Source organism: Ictalurus punctatus, chromosome 21 (genome assembly GCF_001660625.3).
Source record: "Ictalurus punctatus breed USDA103 chromosome 21, Coco_2.0, whole genome shotgun sequence".
Lineage (NCBI taxonomy): Eukaryota > Metazoa > Chordata > Actinopteri > Siluriformes > Ictaluridae > Ictalurus > Ictalurus punctatus.
The window spans coordinates 3,780,318-3,804,610 of record NC_030436.2 but is presented as its reverse complement, the minus strand read 5'-3'; the positions used below and the strand labels follow the sequence as shown (position 1 = coordinate 3,804,610).

Below are 24,293 nucleotides of genomic sequence, written 5' to 3'. Positions count from 1 at the left end.
TATTGTCATATAATATCATCATAATATACAGTTGCAATCAAGATTATTCAACCCCCATTGCAAATCAGGTTCATAATAAAAATTTACACAACGAATGCTTCAAGTGGTTTCCCCAAATTCAACTGAAAATGCAACTTATTATGACTTCTCCAGTCTCAAAATTATTCAACATCTTCATGGCAAGCGTCTTTAGTACTTAGTAGAGCACCCTATTGCTGTTATGATCTGCTGCAAACGAGATGCAGAGCCAGACACCAGCTTCTGGCAGCGTTCCTGAGGAATCTTAGCCCGCTCCTCATGAGCAATGGCCTCCAGTTCAGTAATATTCTTGGGTTTGTGTGCTGCAGCCACCTTCTTCAAATCCCATCAGAGACTGTGATGGCCCTGTAGAATCTTTCAGGACTTCTTCTGCAACCCAGCGTTGGTGGAATTTGAGGTTTGCTTGGGATCATTGTCCTGATGGAAGGTCCAATGACGCCAAGCTTCAGCTTCCTCACAGACGGCATGAGGTTTTCTCCTAGGATTTCCTGATACTTCAATGAATCCATCTCACCTTCTACACGCTGCAGGTTTCCAGTGGTAGAGGATGCAAAGCAGCCCCAGAGCATCACCGAGCCACCACCATGCTTGACTGTGGACAGGGTTCTTTCTTCATTCTTCTTCCTCCAGACATACCGCCGATCCATCGCGCTGAAAATGTCCAGTTTTGTTTCATCGCTCCACAGAATCCCAAAACTTCTGTGGCTTATTTATATGATTTTGAGCCGACTTTCTGGTACTTTATGGTCAGTAGTGGTAAACGTCTTGGAGTTCTGGCATGGAAACCTTCTGTGTTTAGTACGACCCTTGCTGTGCTCACTGAAACCTCAGTGTCACTGAAACCACCAAGTCACCAAGTGTTCTTTTGCAGTCACTCGAGGGTTTTTCATAACCTGCCTTCTCATGAATATTTTTGCAGCCGTTGATAGCTTCCTTTTTCTACCCCGTCCAGGTATTTCATCCATTTTCTACCACTAGCCAGTTCCTGTATTTTATGTGTTCCAGCTCAAGCACACCTGGTGCAACTAATGAAGCCCTTGATTAGTTGCATGAGGTGTGCTCGAGACAACACCTGCTTTGCATATTTGTGCTGTTGTGAGGGATTCTATTCAGGGGGGGTGAAAAATTTTGAAACTGGAGAAGTGCTTATAAGTTCCATTTTCAGTTGAATTTGGGGAAACCACTTGAAGTATTCGTTGTGTTGAACGATTTAAATTGGTATTGTTTGATTTATTCACTGCAAACAGTTGAAAGTCCTGTACATTTTGACAATAAACTTAGTCACTGTTTATTATTCCTCAGTTAAACATATTTGTTTAGAGAAATAGGTCTGAGGAAAAATTCACAACCTTTTCCGGCTAAACCAAATGTAGTTGGTCAGCCAAGACAAATTTGGTGTCCAAAATTTGCTTTCTTTAATTTTTGTACTGGAGCTACAAGGTTAATGAGGATTAAAATCTTTCACTTTTTTTAAGCATTGCAGTCTCATTTAAAAAGCTGTAGTGCGTATGTTTAATAATATCATTCTTTCATTTAATGAGTCAAGGGTGGGGTGGGAAACTCTTAAAACATGATGTTCTTGAGATTTTTGTAATTTGGTATTCACAATCGGATATATTGGGTTTGATTTGGCAGCAGTCCTCATGCTCCAAACTTAGAAAGAAGCCCGGTTATCCACAATTAGCTTGAAAACTAACCAGCTTGTTGCCATTGGTTTCAGAGCTGTAGAGTTACACTATGCCGAATGCTGAGAGATCGGAGCAGAGGCTCCCCTGCTTATGTTTTAGCTAACTAGTTAGCATTAACCATCTAGCATGCTTACTTAGCATAGTAACACTGTGCCATCGGTCAGTAATCTACTCCGTGTAACCTACTCCGAGGAACGTGCCATATGCCCTCGACTGCATACAAGTCAAGAGGTTTTAACTTCTTTTAACTGGTATTCAGTACTAGATAATAAAACCAGCAAATATTTACATCCTCTGTGTCCCAGAACACGTACTAGTGTCTTAAATACCGCGTTAGTGTCATTACAATTCAAAAACGCGTGATTTTGCTGCGGCTTTTTTCCGAATTTTCAATGCAACCGACCGAGATTCTTTTGCTTGTTTTTCCCTGGGAAAACTACTTGAATTGGCGAAATTACAATTGCGCGAAATTGCTTAGCACGGTCTTTGACAGTGATGTTTGTTGGTAAATGAGCTCTTTTAGCTGTACTCATGTTCAACACGCGTGAATCAAAGAGGGATTTGACTGAACGCGTGTCGTAACGATATAACACGCACGTCTTGGCTCAGATCTGCGATCATTTTGAACCGTCTGCTTGATTTTGCGTTAGTTATAGCGATGTATAAGTGTATTAACTTGCCATGTGCTATCGTCAGATCGATTAGTGCAGTGGAGAAACATGCGCAGTACACGTTATGAAATGCAATGCCATGTGCATCTTTCTACGTGAGTTGGCTTCAAATCCTTAAGTTTTAAATCTATCAGTGAAAGCCTGTTTTTACAAAGTGGGACTACGTTATTATCATCATCACATTTACGGTACAAGTTTGCCTTCAGGTTTGGATTCTTGTTGGCCAAGATGGCTGCCCTCATAGTCTAACTACCTACACAGTGTTTACAGGAAAGATTTTAGGCGAGATCTAGAAGTATTTGTCCTCTAGATTAGCCTACAGGGCAAGTCTTAACGAGCACATTTTGGACACCAAACTTGCCTGACGGACTACATTTTTACTAGTGTGTGGAAGATTGTGTAGTTTTTCACTGAATTATTCCTTTTAAGTGGTATTGTAGTATTTCATAAATTAATTCATGCGAAGTAGGAGTTGCATGGCGTGTAATAGTCATCTGTGTATTGTTCTTATTATGCTATTTTTCTGATTTGTAGTTATTGAACTGTTTGCTGATTAAAACTTGTAACCAAAAGCCAGTTTTCCTCTTGATTTCAGCAAAAAATCTCGTATGGACTGGAACACTGATTCTACCTCACTCATCGGGGAAGAGCTGCTGGTAGAAGTCTTGGATCACGTACCGCTAACGACGCACAACTTTGTGAGCTGTCTTGCGTTTCAGAGGCCCTAGGTGTCAATGAATAACCCTGTTTAAGAACCGCTGACCAAACCAGAATTTTTCTTTTCAACGTTTACAGGTACGAAAGACGTTTCTGAAGCTGGCCTTCTGTGACATTTGCCAGAAGTTCCTTTTACATGGCTTCCGATGTCAGACGTGCGGCTACAAATTCCACGAGCACTGCAGCACCAAAGTCCCCACAATGTGTGTTGACTGGAGCAACATTCGACAGCTCCTGTAAGTTTGGTTAGAAAGCCTTATTAGTACGGGATTAGGTTTAGCTGGGGGTAAATCCTTTTTAAAAATTTTTTTTTATTTTGCCGTCCAGATTGGGAGATCGTTGTTCTTCTCTGATCAGATTTCAATGCAAGTTGCTGATTGTTTTTCGATGACCTGAGCAGTAATCGCCGGGTGTTTAGTCATTTCCACGTGCAGTTTAAGAGAGAACATTACGAGCAATCGTGAAATGATAGATGTTTGGGAATTATAGCTGCTGTATGTCCTATTGCTTTGCCTGTGTACTTCTTTCTATCATTTTTTTTTTTTTAAACCAGAAACTTATCAGAATTAGAAAGAAAGTAAAGGTAATTACAAGAAAGGTCTTGATCCTGCAAGCTGATTAAACTGGCTATTGTAATGATGATTACAGCTCAGTGACAGCTGGTGTTTTTAAAAAAAAATGTGGAAGCACAGGTGTCTGTTACTGAAGTGTGTGTGTGTGTGTGTGTGTATCTTTGTGTGTTCGGATTGATCTGTTCCATATGTTAGTCTGGCCTCCTGTTTAATTCTCAGACTCTTCTCATAAGTAAGAGCATGAAATTAGGTCAACAAGAATGTATTGATAGCTAGACATCTAGATTTATATATACATAAAAAGCAAATGCAAAAGTATTTACCAATTACCCAGACAATAACGAGCTTCAAGCAGTCGTCTATTAGCACGTATAGCACGACAAATAATTAACTGCAATTGAAGCTTTCGTTAAATTAAAAATGAAAAAAAAACACCCCAAACTGTATACGGTACCATAATGAAGATGAACTGTATGTCGATAGGTGAAATTTTGGAGGGAACGTCTGAGTTTTAGTACATGGGGTGGCGTGGGGACGTAATGACGTGTGCCGTTAATCGATCTATGTTCTATAACGTGTAAAACGGGAACATGAAAGGAATATTCTAAAAGAAACTCATGTAAACACCTTAATCAGAATATTGTCTTATTCAGAATTAGGTCAGTGATTAGATTACTGCTGTCCATGTAAACGTGACTGAAACTACCTTTGCATTCAACGGTCTGACTGCACACCATCCAGCCAATCAGAATCGAGTATTCGGACAGACTGTCTGAATGGTATACTGATGAGACCCAAAATGACGTACTAAAAGCCTGTTGTCCAGTGAGCTTAAGCTTTCCTCCCATTAATACACGGTGTACTTGAATCTTCCGTAGAAGCCCACAGAATCCAGGCTTCACTGGTTTTACGGAGGATTTAAAGGAGATTTTCATGCAGACTGTGGAGTCCAGTGAAAACGATTTGCATTAAGTAAACAAACAGTTGGATATTTCAGTGAGATGTTTCATCAAGGATGATGAATAATGTAGGTAAACATTTCAGTGCCTTATTTTAATTAAATTTTAGGTGAGGCCATTCATTTAGTTTTAAAGCAGATGTCTGTTTCAGCTGGTATAAAAACTCGCTTTATATTCACAAGCTACAAAAACAATAACAAAAACAAACAGCCATGTTATGAGGGGAAAAAAAAGCTCTTGGAAACTCGCTCACCCCATGTCCGTTTATTGTTGTCCAGATGCGATGAAGGAGATAAATATTTAATTACAGACATCAGTATGAAAAACAAATGCTGCTTGAATAGGGTTTACAGCTCTGCCAAAGTTGTATAAGACAAAGTCAGTTTTATTTACAACTCCAATTCCAAAAAAGTTGGGACGTGGTGTAAAATGTAATTAAAAACAGGACGCAATGATTTCCAAATCTCATAAACCCGTATGTTATTCACAATAGAACACAGAAAACGTATCAAATGTTTAAACTGAGGAAACATGCCATTTTAAGAAAAAAAAAAAAGAAGGTAAATTTTTTTTATTTGATGGCCGGAACATGTCTCAAAAAAGTTGGGACGCATGCAACAAAAGGCTGGAAAAGTAAGTGTTACTAAAAAGAAACAGCTGGAGGTTAATTGGCAACATAATTGGGTATAGAAAGATTATCTTGGAGAGGCAGAGTCTTTCAGATGGGCAGAAGTTCACCAATCTGTGAACTGCACCTACAATTTGTGGAACAATTTCATAATGTTCCTCAACGTAAAATTGTGAAGACTATGACTATCTCATCATCTCCAATACATAATATAATCAAAAGATTCATCAAGAGAATCTGGAAAAATCTCTCTGCACAACTGACAAGAGTGTAAATCAATACTGCATGCCCATGATCTTCGGGCCCTCAGGCGGCACTGCATTTAAAAACAGGCATGATTCTGTAATGGAAATCACTGCGTGGGCTCAAACACCTCCAGAACTCAGTGTCTGTGAACACAGTTCACCGTGCCATCCACAAATCCTGGTTAAAGCTCTATCATGCAAAGAAGCCATGTGTGAACATGATCTAGAAACACTGCAGTCTTCTCTGCGCCAAAGCTCATTTAAAATGGACTGAGGCAAAGTGGAAAACAGTTCTGTGGCCAGACGAATCGAAATTTTGAAATTCTTTTTGGAAATCATGGACGCCGCATCCTCTAAACTAAAGAGTAGAGGGACCATCCGGCTTTATATCAGCGCTCAGTTTGAAAGCCTGCATCTCTGATGGTATGGGGGTGCATTAGTGCCTATGGAATGGACAGTTTGTACATCAGGAAATTAACCATCAATGCTGAAAGGTATATACAGGTTTTAGAGCAACATATGCTTCCATATAGATTTATTTCCGTTTTACACATCATCCCAACTTTTTTGGAATTGGGGATGTATTATACTTTTATATTACTATGTTTTCATATGTGCCTTTTCCAAATTTTATGATTTCACTTAAACAGATGTGAATAAAGGATGTGTAAACTGATTGCTGTGCAGTATTAAACTTATTTAGAAGAAATATTGGAAAAGAAAGTAAATGCACCCATTGCACTTGACTCGCGGTAGTTTGGTGTTCCTCGTCACCAATGCACACGGAGTTTTGCATACAGCGTCGGCTGTACTCGTCGGCTGTATCTCTTTGGAGATACATATCCGTGAAGATAGGGAAAGGCCCGGCACAAAGGACTATTCTTCAGATGATTACACCACTGAACTCTCTCCTGTAATTTCTAGTTCTCCTATACTCATCTTTAATTGTTAAGAGCAAGTGCCTTGTTTTATTGTTTGCATGCTGCAAATAGAGATGTTTGAGGAACTTCTGTTGAAGGCCAGCAGTTTTGTGGCCCTCCTAGCCAAATGAATAGCAGTGAAATTTGTCATTTTATCTTAATGGTAATTATCCATCCATTAAAGGAGGCTCTGTTAAGCTCTGTTCTTAGATTACTAGTAACCAGAAAATTTCTAATGGAAATCTACAGGAATCTGATGGAAACCATTAAGATCCATTACATGATGGAAACTCTCACTGATTTTTTATTTTTTTTTTCCTTTTCTTTTTTTTTTCCTAATGGCCCCCCCCCCCCCCCCCCCCCCCAACATTCCAAAAGGAACATTAACAATACGAAATCAGAAATGCGTCATAAGGGAGAGTTTGATCACCACTAAATCATTACACACACCTCAGAATACACTGCAAATGAAGGATATACAAAACCTGGATCTATATTGTTGTCTGAAACACTTCTGAAGTTCAAGTTTTGTTTGGTCTGATGTTCGTACGGAGTGACACCAAACTGTGTGCTGAGGAAGAAAGTGATTCTGGGTTCAAGATGGCTGCCACTACTGTTTTCAGCTCTGTGATGTCATTTTGTCCCTTGTAGTCGTACAGTCTCAGAATCCACTCAGTTGAGACTATTTGAGATACTGTACAACCCGGCATGATTTGACATGCGGTTTACATAAAGCTAACTGTGCGTTGTAGGCTTCAGGTAAATTAGCATTGTAGCTCCAGTGCCAAACTGAAGACCCCAAAAATGTATTAGCTGGTTGAAAAAGTGTGAATTTTACTAACCTATTTCTACTTTAAACCAAGACCAAGTGTTTATCTGTTGATATTAAGCCAATGCTGCTTTGCCAGTTCCAGTTGTGCCAACATATTAAATGGCAGACACTAATTTCCTGCTCCTCTTCCTCTCCCAGTTTGTTTCCCACACCTGGAGAAAGTGGAACGCCGTCACTACCACCTCTCTCATCTCGGAGGATGCGAGACTCTTTATCCCGACTTCCTGCCAGGTCAGTGCTCTGAGGCCGATTTTAAAGCAGCAGATAATCAAAGTATATATTTTTTTTGTCTAATAGTCTTGAACATTTGTTATAATTCCTTTACAGTTTCTGACTGAAGCATTTTTAGTTAGTTTAGCCCCCCCCCCCCCCCCCCAAAAAAAAAAAAAAAAACAACAACAAAAAAACAACAAAAAAAAAACGAAACAAAACTGTTTAAAGTCTACTTTTGCATTCCACCCAATGTTATAGTCTCATATCCTGAAGCCCATTTGAGGAAGTTTATACAAAAGCTTACTGAAGCTGAATTCCCCTAGAATAAGTGGTCATGTGGCTTTGGATATGGAAATAATGTGAGACACAACAGGCAGAGTTCCTGCAAAATGAATGCTAATGAGTAACACAGCAAAATGTCCCTCCTGGAATGATTGGGCAACCGTGGCTAAAATTCTCCAAACTGGTCTCTAGTTTAAATTAGGGACTGCTGCTACCATGTCATGCCTATAAGAAGACTGGACCATTGCACATATATACCTTCTCTTAATGATGATGTTGGAATCAAGATATGGCTTTATTACATTAGTGTTGGACTGGAGATACAGTAACAGTTGAAAGAGGTCCAACATTCGGCAGAAGCTTAAAAGCTTTTATCGAGACTGACGTATAGATAATGTGCAGCCAAGAAGGCAAAGTAATACAGTGAAGACACAAAAAAGCGATGCAGTTTTTGAACTTTGGAGTAAAAAACATTTAAGATGCTTGTACTCTATCGGTGTACAGTGCCATTGGTGAAGTTGGTTTGTAGATGGCAGGACCAGTACAAAGCGCAAGACGATGATATTTACATAGTTTTCCCATTTAGCTCAAGTTTATTCAGTCAAGATAGGTTGAGTGTCTGTCTTACATTTACTTCTGTAGTTTTGCATTGGAGCTAAAAGCTTAATGTAGCTAACCAGTAAAAATAACAAGTTAAAAATGACCACTACGTTTATTTAAAAATGATTTTATGTAGGGGGCACGGTGGCTTAGTTGCTAGCACTTTTGCCTCGCACCTCTGGTGCCTCCTGAGGTTGGAGGTTTGAATCCCGCCTCTGCCCTGTGTGCATGGAGTTGCATATTCTCCCCATGCTTTTCCTTCCCCAGTCCAAAGCCATGCGTTGTAGGCTGATTGGCATTTTCAAATTGTCTGGAGTGTGTGCGGTTGTGCTCCGCGTTGGGTCAGTACCCCATCCAAGGTGTCAACCTCTTTGTGCCCTGAGGATAGGTTCCAGGCTCTCTGCATAGGATACACGGTATGTAAAATGGATGGATGATTTTTACGTACTTGACCATCGTCAGTTGAGGTGAAGAATAGGGAGATTTGGACATGTATGTACAAAAAAGCTTGGTGTGAGAGACTTCCTTTAGTCACATTGTTCATAAACCTAACGAACCAAACGCTGGATACCAAACGCTGGATACCAAACGCTGGATACCAAACGCTGGATACCAAACACTGGATACCAAACACTGGATACAGTAAATTTTTGGCCAAACTAATACTTAAAAAACAAACAACTAAGCAGCATTGAAATGCAGGATTTTACAGGAATGTGTCTACCAAACTGGCCTGAGCCATTATTAAAGGCATCAAGCCACTGCATTAGCTTCAGTACGAATGCATTAGCACAAATCAGAAGGATCTAATCAGGTCTTTAGATCAGGAATCCCACTTCAAGAAGCTACATTAAATGCTTGGTCATTGTTATGATTTTCCACCACAGTGCTTCGAGGCTCATGTTTGTAGTTGTCTCAACACTACTAAACGTCTCGAACCTGGCACAGATGCCTGTGTAGTCTTCTAGAAGTTGGATCAACAACAAACATACACCTGTGTTTACAGTGATTTTGCGGCATTATTTTTTAGGAAGTATTTCTACATATAGTTGTTGTATTTGAATGAAGTCTGAGAATGACGTGTTTTTTTTTATTTTTATTATTTTTTTTATTTTTTTTAGCGCTTATCACAGACACTCTACACCTCATGCCTTTAACTACATTGCGCCTTTGCCACCCTCCAGTGGTTCTCTCTCCCAGAAACAGCGCTCCACGTCCACACCCAACGTCCACATGGTCAGCAGCAGCCTGCCTGGAGGCGGGGCTTCATGTGAGGTGAGGAGTCCAAACCCGACTTCACGGGAGTTCGCCTTTTTCTTTGTTTTGCTCCTGTACTCGCATGAGGGCTTTATTTATGTGTGTGTATATATAGGCACAAGCATGGTTTAGTGGTGTACCGGTGTTAAACTTGGATTTAGGAGGTGTGGGAGCTCTATGTCCATCTTGTGTGGGAACAGTAATTGTGAATGGATGAATGAGAACCAGTGTAAAGTGCTTTGTAGAACCGCTAAGATTTAAAAAAAAACAAAACAAAACAAAAAAAAAAAGTGCTATATAAGTGCAGACCTTTTACTAAAGGTTATTAAAGGTTCTGTATAAATCTCTTCATTGTGTTAGATTTAACTAACTGCAGTTGGGTGGCCAGACCATAAGTATTCCCTATTCCCTGTGAGTCAGTTTTGGCATTAAAAATATATCTGAGACTAAATGAGTAGTGTCATGGGAAACACTTCACAAGGTCAAATTCTGACATTTTTTAAAATTAGATTCTGAGCGCTACAGGCTTGAACTGTAACTATAATTTGCACATGTTTATATCACAAGTAACAGAATTTTGATCCCGAATATGATCCTTAAAAAAAAAAAAAAAGATCAACCTGTTTCGAAAGCACTATATAGATGGAGAGATTTTCTTCCCATGTTCTTTTGAGATCAGGACTGTAGCCTGGGCTTCGACTGAAGAGCCAAATTACGGCAGCACTAACAGGGCGAACAGTAAACTACACGAAGCTAGTGGGCTCTAAATAGACTCATTCTGTAGATGCTAAAGCAATACATTTTTTTCCTAAGAAGACAGAAGTTTGCAGGGAGTGTCTTATATTCCTGAGTGAAGCATTGTCTGGAAAGTATGATAATTTCTATATGAATTGTGACCGAGACCTGGACTTTCCACATTCCACTTTTGAGCCATTTGAAATGCATTACATTTTGATACCGATTCACAACTAAACACCCTTTTGTCTTCCTCCTTTCCCAACAGGATGCCTCAAAAAATCAGGACTCAGGTGAGAATGTTTATAAGGATATTTCAGTAAGACTTACAAAGACATTTTCACGTCAGTTTTGTCTCATTTTTATGTCCTTCCCACACAGGAAGACATCCTAATCTCAGTCCCACAGGGTGGTCTCAGCCCAAAACTCCAGGCCCTGTTCATAGAGAAAAGGCTTCATCTAATACTCAGGACAAAAACCGAATAGTAAGTTTCATCATGTGTTTTTAAATCTCTCTTTAATTTAAATTTTTTATTTTTAGAACTGCATGCTAGTCTGTCTTGATCCATTTGACTAGTTCCTCGAACGTTACTTTATTTTTATTCATTATATTCTAATGTACAAGTTATGCACTTTTATTTAAATCTGCGATACAGTGTTCGGCTTGCAGATATGTCGAGCATTTTGATACACTTGTGAATTTTATCGCTCTTAAATTAAATATGATGTTACAATTTTGTGATGTTGTACATATTTGGAAATAAAATGTATTTTTTTTCCACACGGCCAGACTGGAAACATAAAGGCATGGTCCTTGTTGAAATTTTGCTAACCGGTTTTCGGTATTCATTTGCTCAAACATTTTCCTCGTTGTACAATTATTTCTTCTTTGGCAGCATTTTTGGGTGAAATCTCCCATCAACAAATTTGATTTGTATTACATTTCTGTTTATTTTACAGTGATTTCAGAGTATAATCTCAAAATAATTTGGTTATTTATTTATTGTGTACATGTATTGTAATATTTGCATATTAATACAATCTGCATTTCTCGATTAGGGTAAAAGAGAAGGTGCTTCTTTGCTTTGCTTTGATTTTATTTTTAAAAAATGTAATAGTCCATATTGAAAATTGTCTTCATAAAGTGTAATTCCTTCCCCCTCAGCGGCCCAGGGAGAAGCGAGACTCCTGCTACTACTGGGAGATTGATGCCAGCGAGGTGGTTCTGCACTCCTGTATTGGGTCCGGGTCATTTGGGACGGTTTTCAAAGGGAAATGGCATGGTGAGTATTATAGGTATTTAACATGGTGCTTGGGATTAAAGGAAAAGTTGTACATGATTGATGTTAGTCTCTACCAAAGCAAACAATGGACAGGAGACTTCTGGTGTGTTGGGCAAGTGCATTGCAAAGTTTCAGTGGAAATTGCACCACCTTTTATACAGACTGAAGAGTTACTCCTCCCCTTCGGATGCCATGGTTTATTCAACAAGCAAGGTTGCATAAAGAATGCATGGTGCATTGGCTGCATGATATCTAGAAAGCTGTGTATAGGCTGCAAGGACCTCATGCTGCTAGTGAGATTAGTGTATGTTTGAGATATGATATATCCCCTCTCTTCCTCCACCGAGGGGTTCCGTACACCTGCTCAGTACCTGTGCTCAGTGTTTTAAGATGGAGTGTCCGATAAGAGTGAGTGCACAAAGCCAAAGTCATGCACTAACCGGTTATGGGCATCAGATAAGAGCTGATGGGAAGAATTTAAGCATGCACCTGGTATCTATTCTTGTCTAGTCTGTGCATTATGTGTTTGTTTTTTTTCAAATTGTGGTCTGGTTTTTCATACACCTTTATTTTTGTCACTGTACTGCTGTCGAACCACCTCTTTTTGCTTAGTGCTGGTATGCATTTCTATGATATTCCTAAGTGCCGTTCAGAGACCTTTTCTTTTCAGCTCGTTAGAAAGTTTGGATTAGAGGGTCAGCCATGAAACGACACCCCCGGAGGAGAGACGTTTAAAGGGTTTGCTCAAGGGCCCTGAGGGTTGGTTCTGAACCCCTGAGCCACCACTTAGTGTATTATACAAGAAGAAGCCTTTATTTGTTATATATATATATATTACAGCCCAGTGAAATTCTTTTTTTCCACATATCTCAGCTATCCATGATACGGCACCCCTGGAGCAGATATGGTTAAGGTCCCAACAGTGGCAGCTTGGTGGTGCTGGGGCTTGAACCCCGTGGTCAGTAACCCAGAGCCTTAACTGTTAAACAACCACTCAACAGTTCTGTTTTATATGTATTCTGGCTGTTCGAGAACTCAAGCAAATAATATTAAACCAAACCTGTCTTTTGGGGAAGTGAACAAATCGATATGCTGTTTGCTATTTCCTGTTTTTACGAGTTTTCAATAAACCTGAGCAAATCCATTTCAATTTGTTCACAAGAAGACTTGTTTGGGTTTGTCATCATTGGTGATGAACACCAGCGATTGACTCTCTTTCGCGTAACGTGACTTCATAGCACTGCCACAGTCGGGTATCGTTATTTGGGGAAATTGGACCCAATGCACTTACATTATGATAAAATCCCAAAACTCAGGACACAGAGTTGCATTGATGTCCCCTATTTATATCACTGCCCCACCCCCAAAAAAACCTCTCTTGGAGCTAGGGGTTACACTGTGGTCTTGTTAACAGTATTCACTTAAAAAAAAACAAAGTTCTCGTTCACTAGGAGCTGCCACATTGAGAAGGCGCTTTGAGTGATATTACTCAGCAACCGGTGACCTTTCTGTGCAATGTGCTACCATGTAGCAGGCTACTTCAATAAACAGTTTACCATTCTCTGAAACGGACGCCGTTCACTGCCTTTTCCCCTGCCACTCGTACACTGTATTTAGAGAACATAACATGAAACGCATTTCAGTTTCTTTTAACACAGGAACACGCGGTCAGAGTGGAGATCAGACTCATCCAGGAGTTACAGATCTGAACTGCAGTTTGTTGGGGTTTAGCATGTTGCAATGCTAAAACAGTCATTTTTAACTGGGATAAAATGTCCCCACAATCAAAGACTAATCCGACAGACCGTTATAACGGTTCTCCTCATAGATTTAAAAGAATGCTTACTTGAAACAAGTAATGATACGTTTGCTTGTTCTGGAACAATATTACGTCCTAATTTCATTGCATAGATATTCCCTTGCAGTTCAAGCCTAAGCCTGCATAGACCACATTGCCCGTAGGAAACGTAACGTTTGAATAAAACTTTTTATTTATTTATTTATTTTTTCCATTTGAGTTGATCAGCCTGTGACAGACCTTTTGTTGTGTTCATGTTAAAGGGATATAGTTCACCCCGAAATGAAAGTTTTTGTCATCAATTACTCGCCCTCATGTCCCATAAGACTTTCGTTCTTCTTCAGAACACAAATGAAGACGTTTTAATGAAACCTCTCCGCTCTCGCGATACAATGGGACCCTGGAGCTGTGCGTCAGAGATCTATGCGGAAGTGAAGATATTTTGTGAATTGAGACTTAATTTTAGTTGTGTGTTTGTTTGTTTTTTTTGCACATGCAAAGCATTCGTATTGCTTCATAAAATCGGGAGTAATGTAATTACTTTTACGATGCCGTTTTGGAGCTTGAAAGTTTTGGTTACTTGGACTGTAAATGGAGGGTCTGAAATCTCAAATGAAATGTTTTCATTTGTGTTCCGAAGATGAACAAAAGTCTTACGGGTTTGGAACGACATGACCCTTTAAGCCTACAGATTGGCAAAGTTCCTGAAATGTTTTGTTCTTTATCGTCTGTAGCAAGTGGCAACGTGTGTGTGTGTGTGTGTGTGTGTGTGTGTGTGTGTGCACTACAGTAAACAACTGGCATTTGTGAAGATGGCACAATGTGTTCTGAACTGAAGTGAATTAGACCATGAGCAGGGTTACCAACCTAGCGCAAGAACAAACCTCGAGTAATAGCTTTTCAACTTGTTGGCCACTTTCTGCAAACATTTGAGTTCTTTTGATTTTTCTTGTCAGACTCTAGCCCTCTAGTTTACCCAGGCCCACCCATTGTTCAATCATTTCTGGTCTTGTCGCTGGTTTATATTTGAATGTTTGAAAAATATAATTTTTTATTTTTATTTTTTTTATACTTGTTTAGATGTACAAAGACAACTTGCATGTAACAGTGTTTTGTTGCTCTGTACTACTCATGACAAGCTGGACTTACCCTGTGCACCTCCATTTAGGTGATGTTGCGGTGAAGATTTTAAAGGTCAAAGATCCTACGCCAGAGCAGTTTCAGGCCTTTCGCAATGAGGTGGCGGTTCTGAGGTGAGACAGTATGGGGAGATATTTCTCCAGCAATAATGCAAATCAAGAAGGTATTTGTGAGGGATTAGGGAACCCAGGTAATATAGCACATTTTGTATCAGATCACACAGTTTTGAGGTGAGCAAAAATATTGGAACATGTGACTGACCGGTATTTCTTGGTACCCAGGTGTGTCCTGTTAGATTGATTTGTTTAAACGATAAATACCTCCGAACATATACTGTTGGTTTTAGCCTTCAGTTTCACCTGAAGACTGCATTTGTTATTAAAAAGGTTAAGCCAACATGAAGATCAGAGAGCCGTCTATGGGAGAAAAGCAAGCCATTTTGAAGCTGAAAAAAGAGGGAAAAATCAATCTGAGGCATTGCAGAAACATTGGGCATAACCAATATAACCATTTGGAATGTCCTGAAAAAGAAAGAAAGGACTGGTGTGCTGAGAAACAGACACCGAATGGGTCGGCCAAGGAAAACAACAACTACTGCTGACAAACATTGAGAGCTGTGAAGAAAAACCCAAAAACAACCATCGGTAGCAGGGTGAAGGTATCTGAGTGTTATTTACTTTTATGTTTTTCGACTGATCTGTTCCTATACTTTTGCTTGCCTAAAAATCTGGTGGTCTGATACAAATGGTTCTATGTTTTACGTTGCTTAACACATCTGGATGTAAATACCAGGAAATAAAAGCTGAAATTCTAAACTCCCGTCTCATATCCATCTTTTGATCTCAAACCCAAATGCCTTTGGTGTACAGCACAAAAAATTTCATTGGCCTTACTGTTCCAGTAGTTTCAGAGGGGACTGTATCTCTTGAAAATGGAAATGTCAACTCATCCCCTATGCTAAAACAAAAGAATGTCACCACTGTTATTCATGCTTATTATGTCACCGTTCATTTAATGCTAGCCACTGTTAGCACCTGACTATTGCATGTGCTTCTTTTGCTCAGAGCACGTCTCTGGAATAAAGCCTTTAGTTCTGACCTGACCTGCCATCTTCTATGTCTCTGATCTAACCCCTACAGAAAGACTCGACATGTCAATATCTTGCTATTTATGGGCTACATGACCAAAGATAACCTGGCCATCGTGACTCAGTGGTGTGAAGGAAGCAGCCTTTATAAACACCTGCACGTCCAGGACACCAAACTGCAGCTGTTCCAGCTGATCGATATCGCCAGACAGACCGCTCAAGGCATGGAGTGAGTTAACGAGGAAAGCTTTAGAGCCGCAATAATCAACGGCTCTACTGTCGAGAAATCTACGCATAGTGATCTCATATGATGCATCACTAGACGTGGTATTCTAGTAATACAGTAATATAATACTAAGGTTAGGCTTGAATATTCATTGCGTCGTGTTGAGCCGAGAGTCGGGGAGTTGAGTGCCGTGCTTAATGAGGTGGAGAGTCATTTTCAAACAGTCTGCAGCATTTGTGTTTTCCATAGCAGATTAAGTTTGGACTTTTTCCACCCCATCAACAAGTGAATGTGTCTGTTTTTAGAAAAGGGCTAAGAGTTCACTCAATATAGGGGTGTTTTATATGTAAACATGGAGGCATTTTTTTCACACTTGAGAGAAAAGGATAGTTCTCCTGCAATGCGGATAACAAGTAATGGTTGTCAGTGTGGTGTGGTGTGTTGTGTTGTATCTCGTGGTTGTCAGCTTATTTTACATTTAAAAAAAATAATAATTTTTTTTTATATTCCTCCTAGCTATTTGCATGCAAAGAACATAATCCACCGGGACATGAAGTCAAACAGTATCCTTTAATAAACTCGTATGAAGTGGAGAAAGACTAGGAGAAAGAAATAACACTTACTGTAAAGCCTGTGTTTTAAACATTTATGACTAGCATACCAAGCATTTCTTTTGTTTACAAATGAATATCTTGCCAAACTACAATAAAGGAATATAAGTAAACGAATAGGTTGGCAAAAAGTTTACATTTACACCCATTCGTTTACTTAGTTGAAAGTATCTAACCAGTAATCGATGTCTATTTCACGCAAAATCCTTTTCATGAATACATGCTTAAGTCTTTATATACAGTGCCCTTCACTAATATTAGCACCCTTGGTAAATATGAGCTTAGAAGGCTGTGAAAAATTGCTCCTCTGAGTGTGTGTTAATAGTCTTAGGATTCAAATATTCTAACCAACATTGCAGTCAGTATACTGGTTGGTCACAGGTCAAAGATCAGCAGTCAAACAGCAGCAGCCAGGGGCATGTCGTCGCCAGGATTGTTTGTCGCATGGCATCCTGTGAGTTATCTCAGCCCTTACATCACATCCCTAGACATCTTTCTCCATGAAGGCTTAACGGTGAAGATCGGAGACTTCGGTTTGGCCACGGTGAAGACGAGGTGGAGCGGCTCGCAGCAAGTAGAGCAGCCTTCGGGATCCATTCTTTGGATGGTAGGACGAAAAAACCGAAATAATTCTGACTGTCACGTCGTTTGATTTGACCTCATTGTACTTGCCTAACAGAACAGGGAAATTGAACATGCTTCTATGCACTACTAGCAATGTAACCTAAGCAAAAGCCATTTCTGTGCTCCAGGCTCCTGAGGTGATCAGGATGCAGGACAGTAATCCCTACAGTTTCCAGTCAGACGTCTACGCCTACGGTATCGTGCTTTATGAGCTGATGACCGGGGAGCTCCCGTATTCTATGGTTGCGAACAGAGACCAGGTAACTACACAAATCGCAGCGAATACATTTTTTGTTTAAAAAAAAAAAACCCAACAATCCCACTTGTGCCTAAATTAAAAATGTAAAAGGGAAATTATGATGCATATAGATGGGGGACAAATTAGAGGACAAAATGGTGGCTCTGTTATGTGTATGTGCCATTTTACTGTCATGGGTTGGGTACATTTAGTCTATTTAGAGAGAGACATCACTGCAAACAAGTACAAAATTCTTCTGACTGATGACTTTTATCCTACGATGAAGCATTTCTATGCTGTTGGGAGTGGTCTCTTCCAGGGTGACTCTGCCCCCATCCACGGCTCATTGAATGATTTGATGAGGATGACCGTAATATAAATCACATGCTATGGCCTTTCCAGTCACCAGATCCCCCTAATTAAACACTAAATGATTTTGGAGCAACATTTTAGACAGCGCACTCTACCGCAATCATCAAAACACCAACTTAAAGAATATCTTTTGGAGGAATCGTGTTCATTCCTCCAGTACTCTTCCAGAGAATGATCGAATCTACGCTACGGTGCATTTGATGTTGTTTGAGTGATTTTTGTGGTGGGTAAACACCTTACTAAAAAAGTTTACGTTGTTGTCCTCCCATAATTTGTCCCCATTTGTGTATATACAGTTCTCTCCAAAAGTATTGGAACAACAAGGCCAATTCCTTTTGTTTTCGCTATACATTGAAGACATTTGGGTTTGAAATCACGAAAGTATAGATCAAAATTTCGGCTCGTGTTTACATCTCGATGTGTTCAACTTAGAACATGGCAACTTTGATTACAGCAAAGGTGAGCAAAAGTATGGTAACAGATGGTCTTAAAGTACATTCAATCAAATGACAATTAATATTTGGTTGCATATCCCTTGCTTACATGCAAGTCACTGGCTTGCTGAGTAATTTTTACTACTCAAAATATAGAGAAACGCTCGCTAGCTGCTATGGATAATTTGTGTACCAGTGTAGCACAAACACAATGTAAGTCATAACTGAATGTAGCCCTGTAGTTCTTCATATAGTTCTGATGCTGTTCAGGTTCATCAGCAGTGACTCCAAGTTGGTGGAATATAACTTACACAGAGCCTAGACACTAAATTTAGCCTCAAACATTAGTGGGCACTGGGGATCCAGTTCTACTTGGCAATTTGTGGCAGAGGAGCCTCCCTCACGCATTTCTTTAGACAAGCTACATAGTCCTAGTCTTGCAATTTTCAGTTCAAACATCTAATTGGGTTTGTATATTTGGTAAAGAATGCTGATTTTCTGTTGCAGGCTTTCTGTATTGCACGGTGGAATAATTATAATAATCTCTTCTGTAGATCATCTTCATGGTAGGAAGAGGTTACTTGTCTCCAGACCTGAGCAAGCTGTATAAGAGCTGCCCCAAAGCTATGAAGAGACTCGTCGCCGACTGCATTAAGAAGTCGAAAGACGACAGGCCGCTATTCCCTCAAGTAATCACTGTTTAACGTGGTGTTCTTGGTTTGGTCTTGAAATATGTTCATCGGCACAATTTCACATCATCTCTATTCTAAACCCTTATACCACAGTGCTTTTAAATGCTCGAATCTGATTGGTCAGTAGCGTCATCTGTAATTCAAATGATAGGTTTATATTAACATGCTTTTATTTATTTATTCCTTTAAATACTTTATGGTTTCTATAGTCACCGTTCAGTCATAGGGACTTGTACGATGGGCGCAGCACATAATCTAAGGCTAATAACGAACGTATTAAAAAATGTTATTTAACAAAGAACGTGGCAAGCTTGGTAATATGACAAGCTGCTTTTTAAAAAAAATCCCCCCCCCCCACATAAAGCCAGTAAGAAAAGAAGAGATGCTGGTGAGGGAACGTCTGCTTATAGCTGTTATAACGCAAGTGATGACGGGAACCAAATTGAGTTGCAGATGTTCCATAACATTAACATTAACTATAAAAGGATAAAAAGTATTTGGTGTTCATTAATTTTTTAATTTTTTAAAAAAAATGTAATTGTTGGCAAATCGCTGTGGTATAAAAGGAGTAAATGCTTTGGAAGTGCTGCTAATGGGGGGGGAAGAATCAAAATCGGTGTGGGAACATATCCTACCATCCTAGTGTTCCTATAACAGCATGCCCAATCATGATTTATTCCTTAATTCTGTTTTGTTCCCAACTTAACAATCAAAGTTCCATCAAACCAGGCCGTCTTTTTAGATTTTACATGTAATTTAATATAATTTAAGCACGCCAAGAAACGCTTTAACCCCACCTTCGAAAAGTGGGGATTAAAGTAAATACACTTACTTTACTAGACAAGTGTGTATTTAGACGAAGAGCTTTTCTGCCATAATAACCGTTCAGTCCGAGCCAAAATATCTGGCGGTTTTCCAGTCAACCACAAGGAAGGTTTTAAGTGCCGTGAAGCCACAACCATCACTTGAGACCAGGTTTTACGTTAAATAAAGCACCACTGTTCTGGAGTACGACTGTAAAAAGATGGCGGGGTAATCTAAATTTAAAGGGCGTCGCAGATTGATACGTGTTCCTTTTGCTCTCTAGATTCTGGCCTCAATAGAGCTGCTGCAACACTCCCTGCCCAAAATCAACCGCAGCGCGTCGGAGCCGTCGCTTCACAGAGCCGCTCACACGGACGACATCAGCATTTGCACTCTGACCTCCACAAGGCTCCCTGTCTTCTAATATGGCTGCCTGTGTTTTTTTTTCTTTCTTCTTTTTCCCAGAAGTTCCTTCTGCTAGACCTGGAGCACATCAATCACATTACCGTATTTTCAACGATTTCTCAGAATGAAGCACAAAGAGTAGAAAAAGCCTTTTACAGCATTTTATTTTGGTTCTGCCGTAATGTAATCAAGTCATCATGTTTGACTGCATTCCTTTCACAGTAGCCGAAGGTCAGTCGAGTAAAAGGCATGCCTGGAGAGCACTTTTTTTTTTTTTTTTTTTTTTTAAAAAAGATTATACTTAATTTATTCCCATTTATCTCATTTGGTGTGATGAGGTATACAGCAGTGCATTAAATACACTATTAATACCCTACGACTGGGTTTTAGCTACATAACCTTGCACATGCTTCATCATAAATATTGGGTCAATCCATAATTCCTGGTATAGTGGCTTAAAATGAAAACGCTGTGATGAGTCGTCACTCAAAATGCACCAAAAGAGCAGCGTTTTTATTTATTTATTTAGTTCCCCTGCCCAATTAAACAAAAAAAAAAAACAGCAGTTGACGCATGAATCTGCACCGATTGACATTTGTGTAAGTGTTTTTGAAGTCTCTATTAGCCCTTCCCCCCCCATTCTCACACGAGTAATCTTTCAGCTGTTGTCCTCGTCTCGAAATGATTGTCTCGCTTGAAAGACGCGACGCCTACCCTTTCTGTTTGGAGTTCATTAACGTGAAATAAAATCAAAGTATGTTTGACTTGGCTAACACTAAACAAGCATATAGTTAACATCAGTTAATTGGATTTGTTTCAATTTCAACTTTTCAGCTGAAATTGGTCAAAAATGGCACTCTTCAGCCGAAAGAGGGAAAATCTAACACTTTACAAATAATCTTAACGGTCATGATCATTAGAAAGTGATTAAAAACGTGGTTTGCAGATGCGTTCAACCAGTGCAGTTAAGCCCGTCGGGCAGAGGCCACTCGTCTGTTAACGCTACAAAACTTTTACTTGCACACTTTCTTACTAACTGCTGCACGTAACATCTTTTTATTTATTTATTTATTTTTTTTATCAAGCGCGAATGTAAAAATGCAGGACTGGACATCACTCCTCTTCAGGGTCGGCTGGTCTTCAATACTATATCAAAGCTCCGAGCATTATCCGATCGTCAATACCGATCCAATCCTGACATCCTCTCAGGAACTAAGGCCTGATGGTGGGATTTAAGACTTGACCTGTGTCCTTAAATGCATGGTCCGTGTTGTGTTCATCAACATAATACACATTTCATGGCATGAAACACACCAGACACCAGTCCAGTGTTTCAGGCCTGTATTGGACCAGGTTCACATTCAGTATTGGATCAGTGTGTTCGTTTTACAAATCCATCAAATAATCTATCCTTCCTCAACCTAATAGGTTTTTTTTTTCCTTCATTCATTTCACCATTTTTACGAGAGTATAGAATCTGACTACGTGAGGTTTTGGTTGTCTGCGGGAGCTGAGCTCTTGCTACGGCTTGTGAACGCGCACAAAATTTTAACAGCAAAACCCGACCTACAAAATTCCCAGACGAAGGGCTATGGGACTCTTCACTTACTAGTCATATTCCTTTTTCATTTAACCATCTAACTAGAATTGGATCGTTTCCAGATGTTCCAACTCATTTGAAGGTGTAGACTGATCGTCCTCCTAAAGCAAAGTCAGGTGCATACTTCAGATGTATCCTTTTAAATCTCTTTTATCGCGTATCAGGGATTTTCCCTTTTTAATTTGTCTTTCTAGGGTTGTATATAATTTGAGAATTAAAAAAATGAGCGCATCGCAATGATTATTATTGAGATTATAAGGCATTTTCTTTGATTTTTGACCTGGTGTTCTTTAGCGAGGTCCAACTTGCACTTGAAAGACTGTTAATGCTTTGTATTTTAATAAACTTGAGTTAAATACACCGTTTGGTCTGAATTACTGTACAGTCTGGGAACATGGGGTTTTGTGTGTACTGTCTTGCTATTATTTTAAGTGTGCACTGTTTTAAATGCAGCTATTGTTCTGTATTTTTGGTGGATGCCTTGGGAAGCATGGGAATTTAGTGGATTTGCTTTCATTTCTTTCAACTTTTGCAGGAAGCCATTACTGCTGATATGTGAAGAGTCAGTTCTCGAAGTCGATGTGTTGGAAGCAGGAAAAATGGGCATGCGTAAGGATCTGATCGTCTTTGACGAGGGCCGAATTGTGATGGCTAGATGACTGGGTTAGAGCATCTCAAAAACTGCGACAGGGTCATGGGCACACAAGGCTTATCGATGTCCATGCCCATCTGGTCCGATCTCACAGAAGAGTTGATGCTGGTTATGATAGAATGATGTCAGAACACAAGTGCCTCGCAGCTTGCTGCATAGCCGCTGACCCCTGCGCACTGCCAAAAGTCCCTACAAAGGGCATCAGAACTGGGCCATGGAGCAATGGCAGAAGGTGACCTGGTCTGATGAATCACGTTTTCTTTTATCGCGTGGACGTGGAGGTGCGTGTGCGTCACTTACCCAGGGAGGAAATGGCACCGGGATGCACAATGGGACGAAGGCGGTGTGATGCTCTGGGTAATGTTCTTCTGGGAAACTTTGGGTCCTGGCATTCATGTGGATGTTAATTTGAGACATACCACCTACCTAAACACTGTTGCAGACCAAGTACATCCCTTCATGGCAACGGTATTCCCTGATATCAGTGGCCTCTTTCAGCAGGATAATTCGCCCTGACACACTACAAACATTGCTCATGAACGGTTTGAGGAACATGACGAAGAGTTCAAGGTGTTGACTCGGCCTCCAAATTCCCCAGATCTCAATCTGATCGAGCATCTGTGGGATGTGCTGGACAAACAAGTCTGATCCGTGAAGGCCCCACTTCACGACTAACAGAACTTTAGGGATCTGCTGCTAACATCCTGGTGCCAGATACCACAGCACACCTTCAGAGGTCTTGTGGAAACAATGCCTCGACTGGTCAGAGCTGTTTTGGCAGCACAAGGGGGACGGACACAATATCAGGCAGGTAGTTTTAATGTTATGGCTGATCGGTGTGTGTGTGTATAAGGGCATCTTGCAGCTTCCAGTTTACCACTGTGCAAGCTACATACCTAAATGATCACACTCGCCTTAAAAGATGCCACACTGTTTACACATACCCAGCTGATGGGAATACTAAAACTTTTCTATGAGATTGGGATTTAAAAAATGGGAGCCTTTTATTAAGAGCTAAAAATGAACACTTATTTGTTACCATTTGAATGAAACATACAGCCATGTGAAAAAAATGATTACACTCGAAGGAAATTGTTTGCTGCTTTTTTTTTTTTTTTTTTTTTTACATATTTGGACAAGCAAACATTTGATCATGTTTGAAACAGTTCCTGCTAATAAAGTTGATAAACTTGAACAAAACCACAAGGACAATGAGCTGTTTCAATCATTTATTAAACAGAAATATCTATAGATGTGATGTTTTTCTGTGGAAAAAGTAAGTACACCCTTGGCCTCAGAAGCTAGTTTTGCCCCCTTTATCAGAAATAACTTCTTGTAGGCATTTTACATAACTGTCCACCAGGCTTGCTGGAATTTTTGAACACTCTTCCATGCGATATTCTTTCAGTTGCGAGATGTTTGAGGGTTTTCTTTCATGTACTGCAGTTTCAAATCCCCCCACGACATTTCAATGGGATTCAAATCCGGGTTTTGACTAGGCCATTCCATAACCCTCCATTTCTTCTTTCTGAGCCGTTCCTTGGTGGATTTTATCGTGTGCTTAGGATCAGTATCCTGTTGAAAGGTCCACTTTAGGTTCAACTTTTGGACAGATTGCTTCACGTTATCCTCAAGCACTCCTTGATATGATGAATTCACAGTCAATGAATGTAAGCCTTCCAGTCCATGATGCAGAGAAGCAACCCCAAACCATTACATTTCCCCCACCGTGCTTCACAGTTGGTATGAGGTGCTCCTCCTGAAACACGCCTTTGGTCTGCACCAAACATGTCTGCTGTTACTGTGGCCAAACAACTCTATCTTTGATTCATCTGTCCAGAGCTCATTATTCCAAAAGGCCTGGTCTTTGTCTATATGATCACTGGCAAACTGTAGTCTTGAAAAGGCTTTTTCCTGGCACGCCTCCCATGCAGGTCAAAATTGTACAATCTCTTTCTGACTGTAGAAG

The 24,293-nt window shown here is 40.0% G+C and overlaps 1 protein-coding gene across 5 annotated transcripts in view; it reads left to right on the top strand.

The window, feature by feature from the left end:
* raf1b (Raf-1 proto-oncogene, serine/threonine kinase b) overlaps window positions 1-20,343 on the top strand; it is a 29,108-nt gene extending 8,765 nt beyond the window's left edge. For 4 of the 5 annotated variants that reach the window (XM_017450579.3, XM_017450578.3, XM_017450577.3 and 1 more), the window contains exons 4-17: window positions 2,994-3,096; window positions 3,194-3,351; window positions 7,410-7,502; window positions 9,488-9,641; window positions 10,627-10,651; window positions 10,740-10,843; window positions 11,524-11,641; window positions 14,608-14,692; window positions 15,719-15,895; window positions 16,409-16,455; window positions 16,992-17,110; window positions 17,256-17,387; window positions 18,726-18,860; window positions 19,951-20,343. In XM_017450579.3, the coding sequence (XP_017306068.1) occupies window positions 2,994-3,096; window positions 3,194-3,351; window positions 7,410-7,502; window positions 9,488-9,641; window positions 10,627-10,651; window positions 10,740-10,843; window positions 11,524-11,641; window positions 14,608-14,692; window positions 15,719-15,895; window positions 16,409-16,455; window positions 16,992-17,110; window positions 17,256-17,387; window positions 18,726-18,860; window positions 19,951-20,091 (1,591 nt within the window). In that variant the 3' untranslated portion in view covers window positions 20,092-20,343. The remainder of the gene's footprint in view (window positions 1-2,993; window positions 3,097-3,193; window positions 3,352-7,409; window positions 7,503-9,487; window positions 9,642-10,626; window positions 10,652-10,739; window positions 10,844-11,523; window positions 11,642-14,607; window positions 14,693-15,718; window positions 15,896-16,408; window positions 16,456-16,991; window positions 17,111-17,255; window positions 17,388-18,725; window positions 18,861-19,950) is intronic. The other variant, XM_017450583.3, reaches the window with a different exon arrangement.
* Window positions 20,344-24,293: the final 3,950 nt, after the last annotated feature.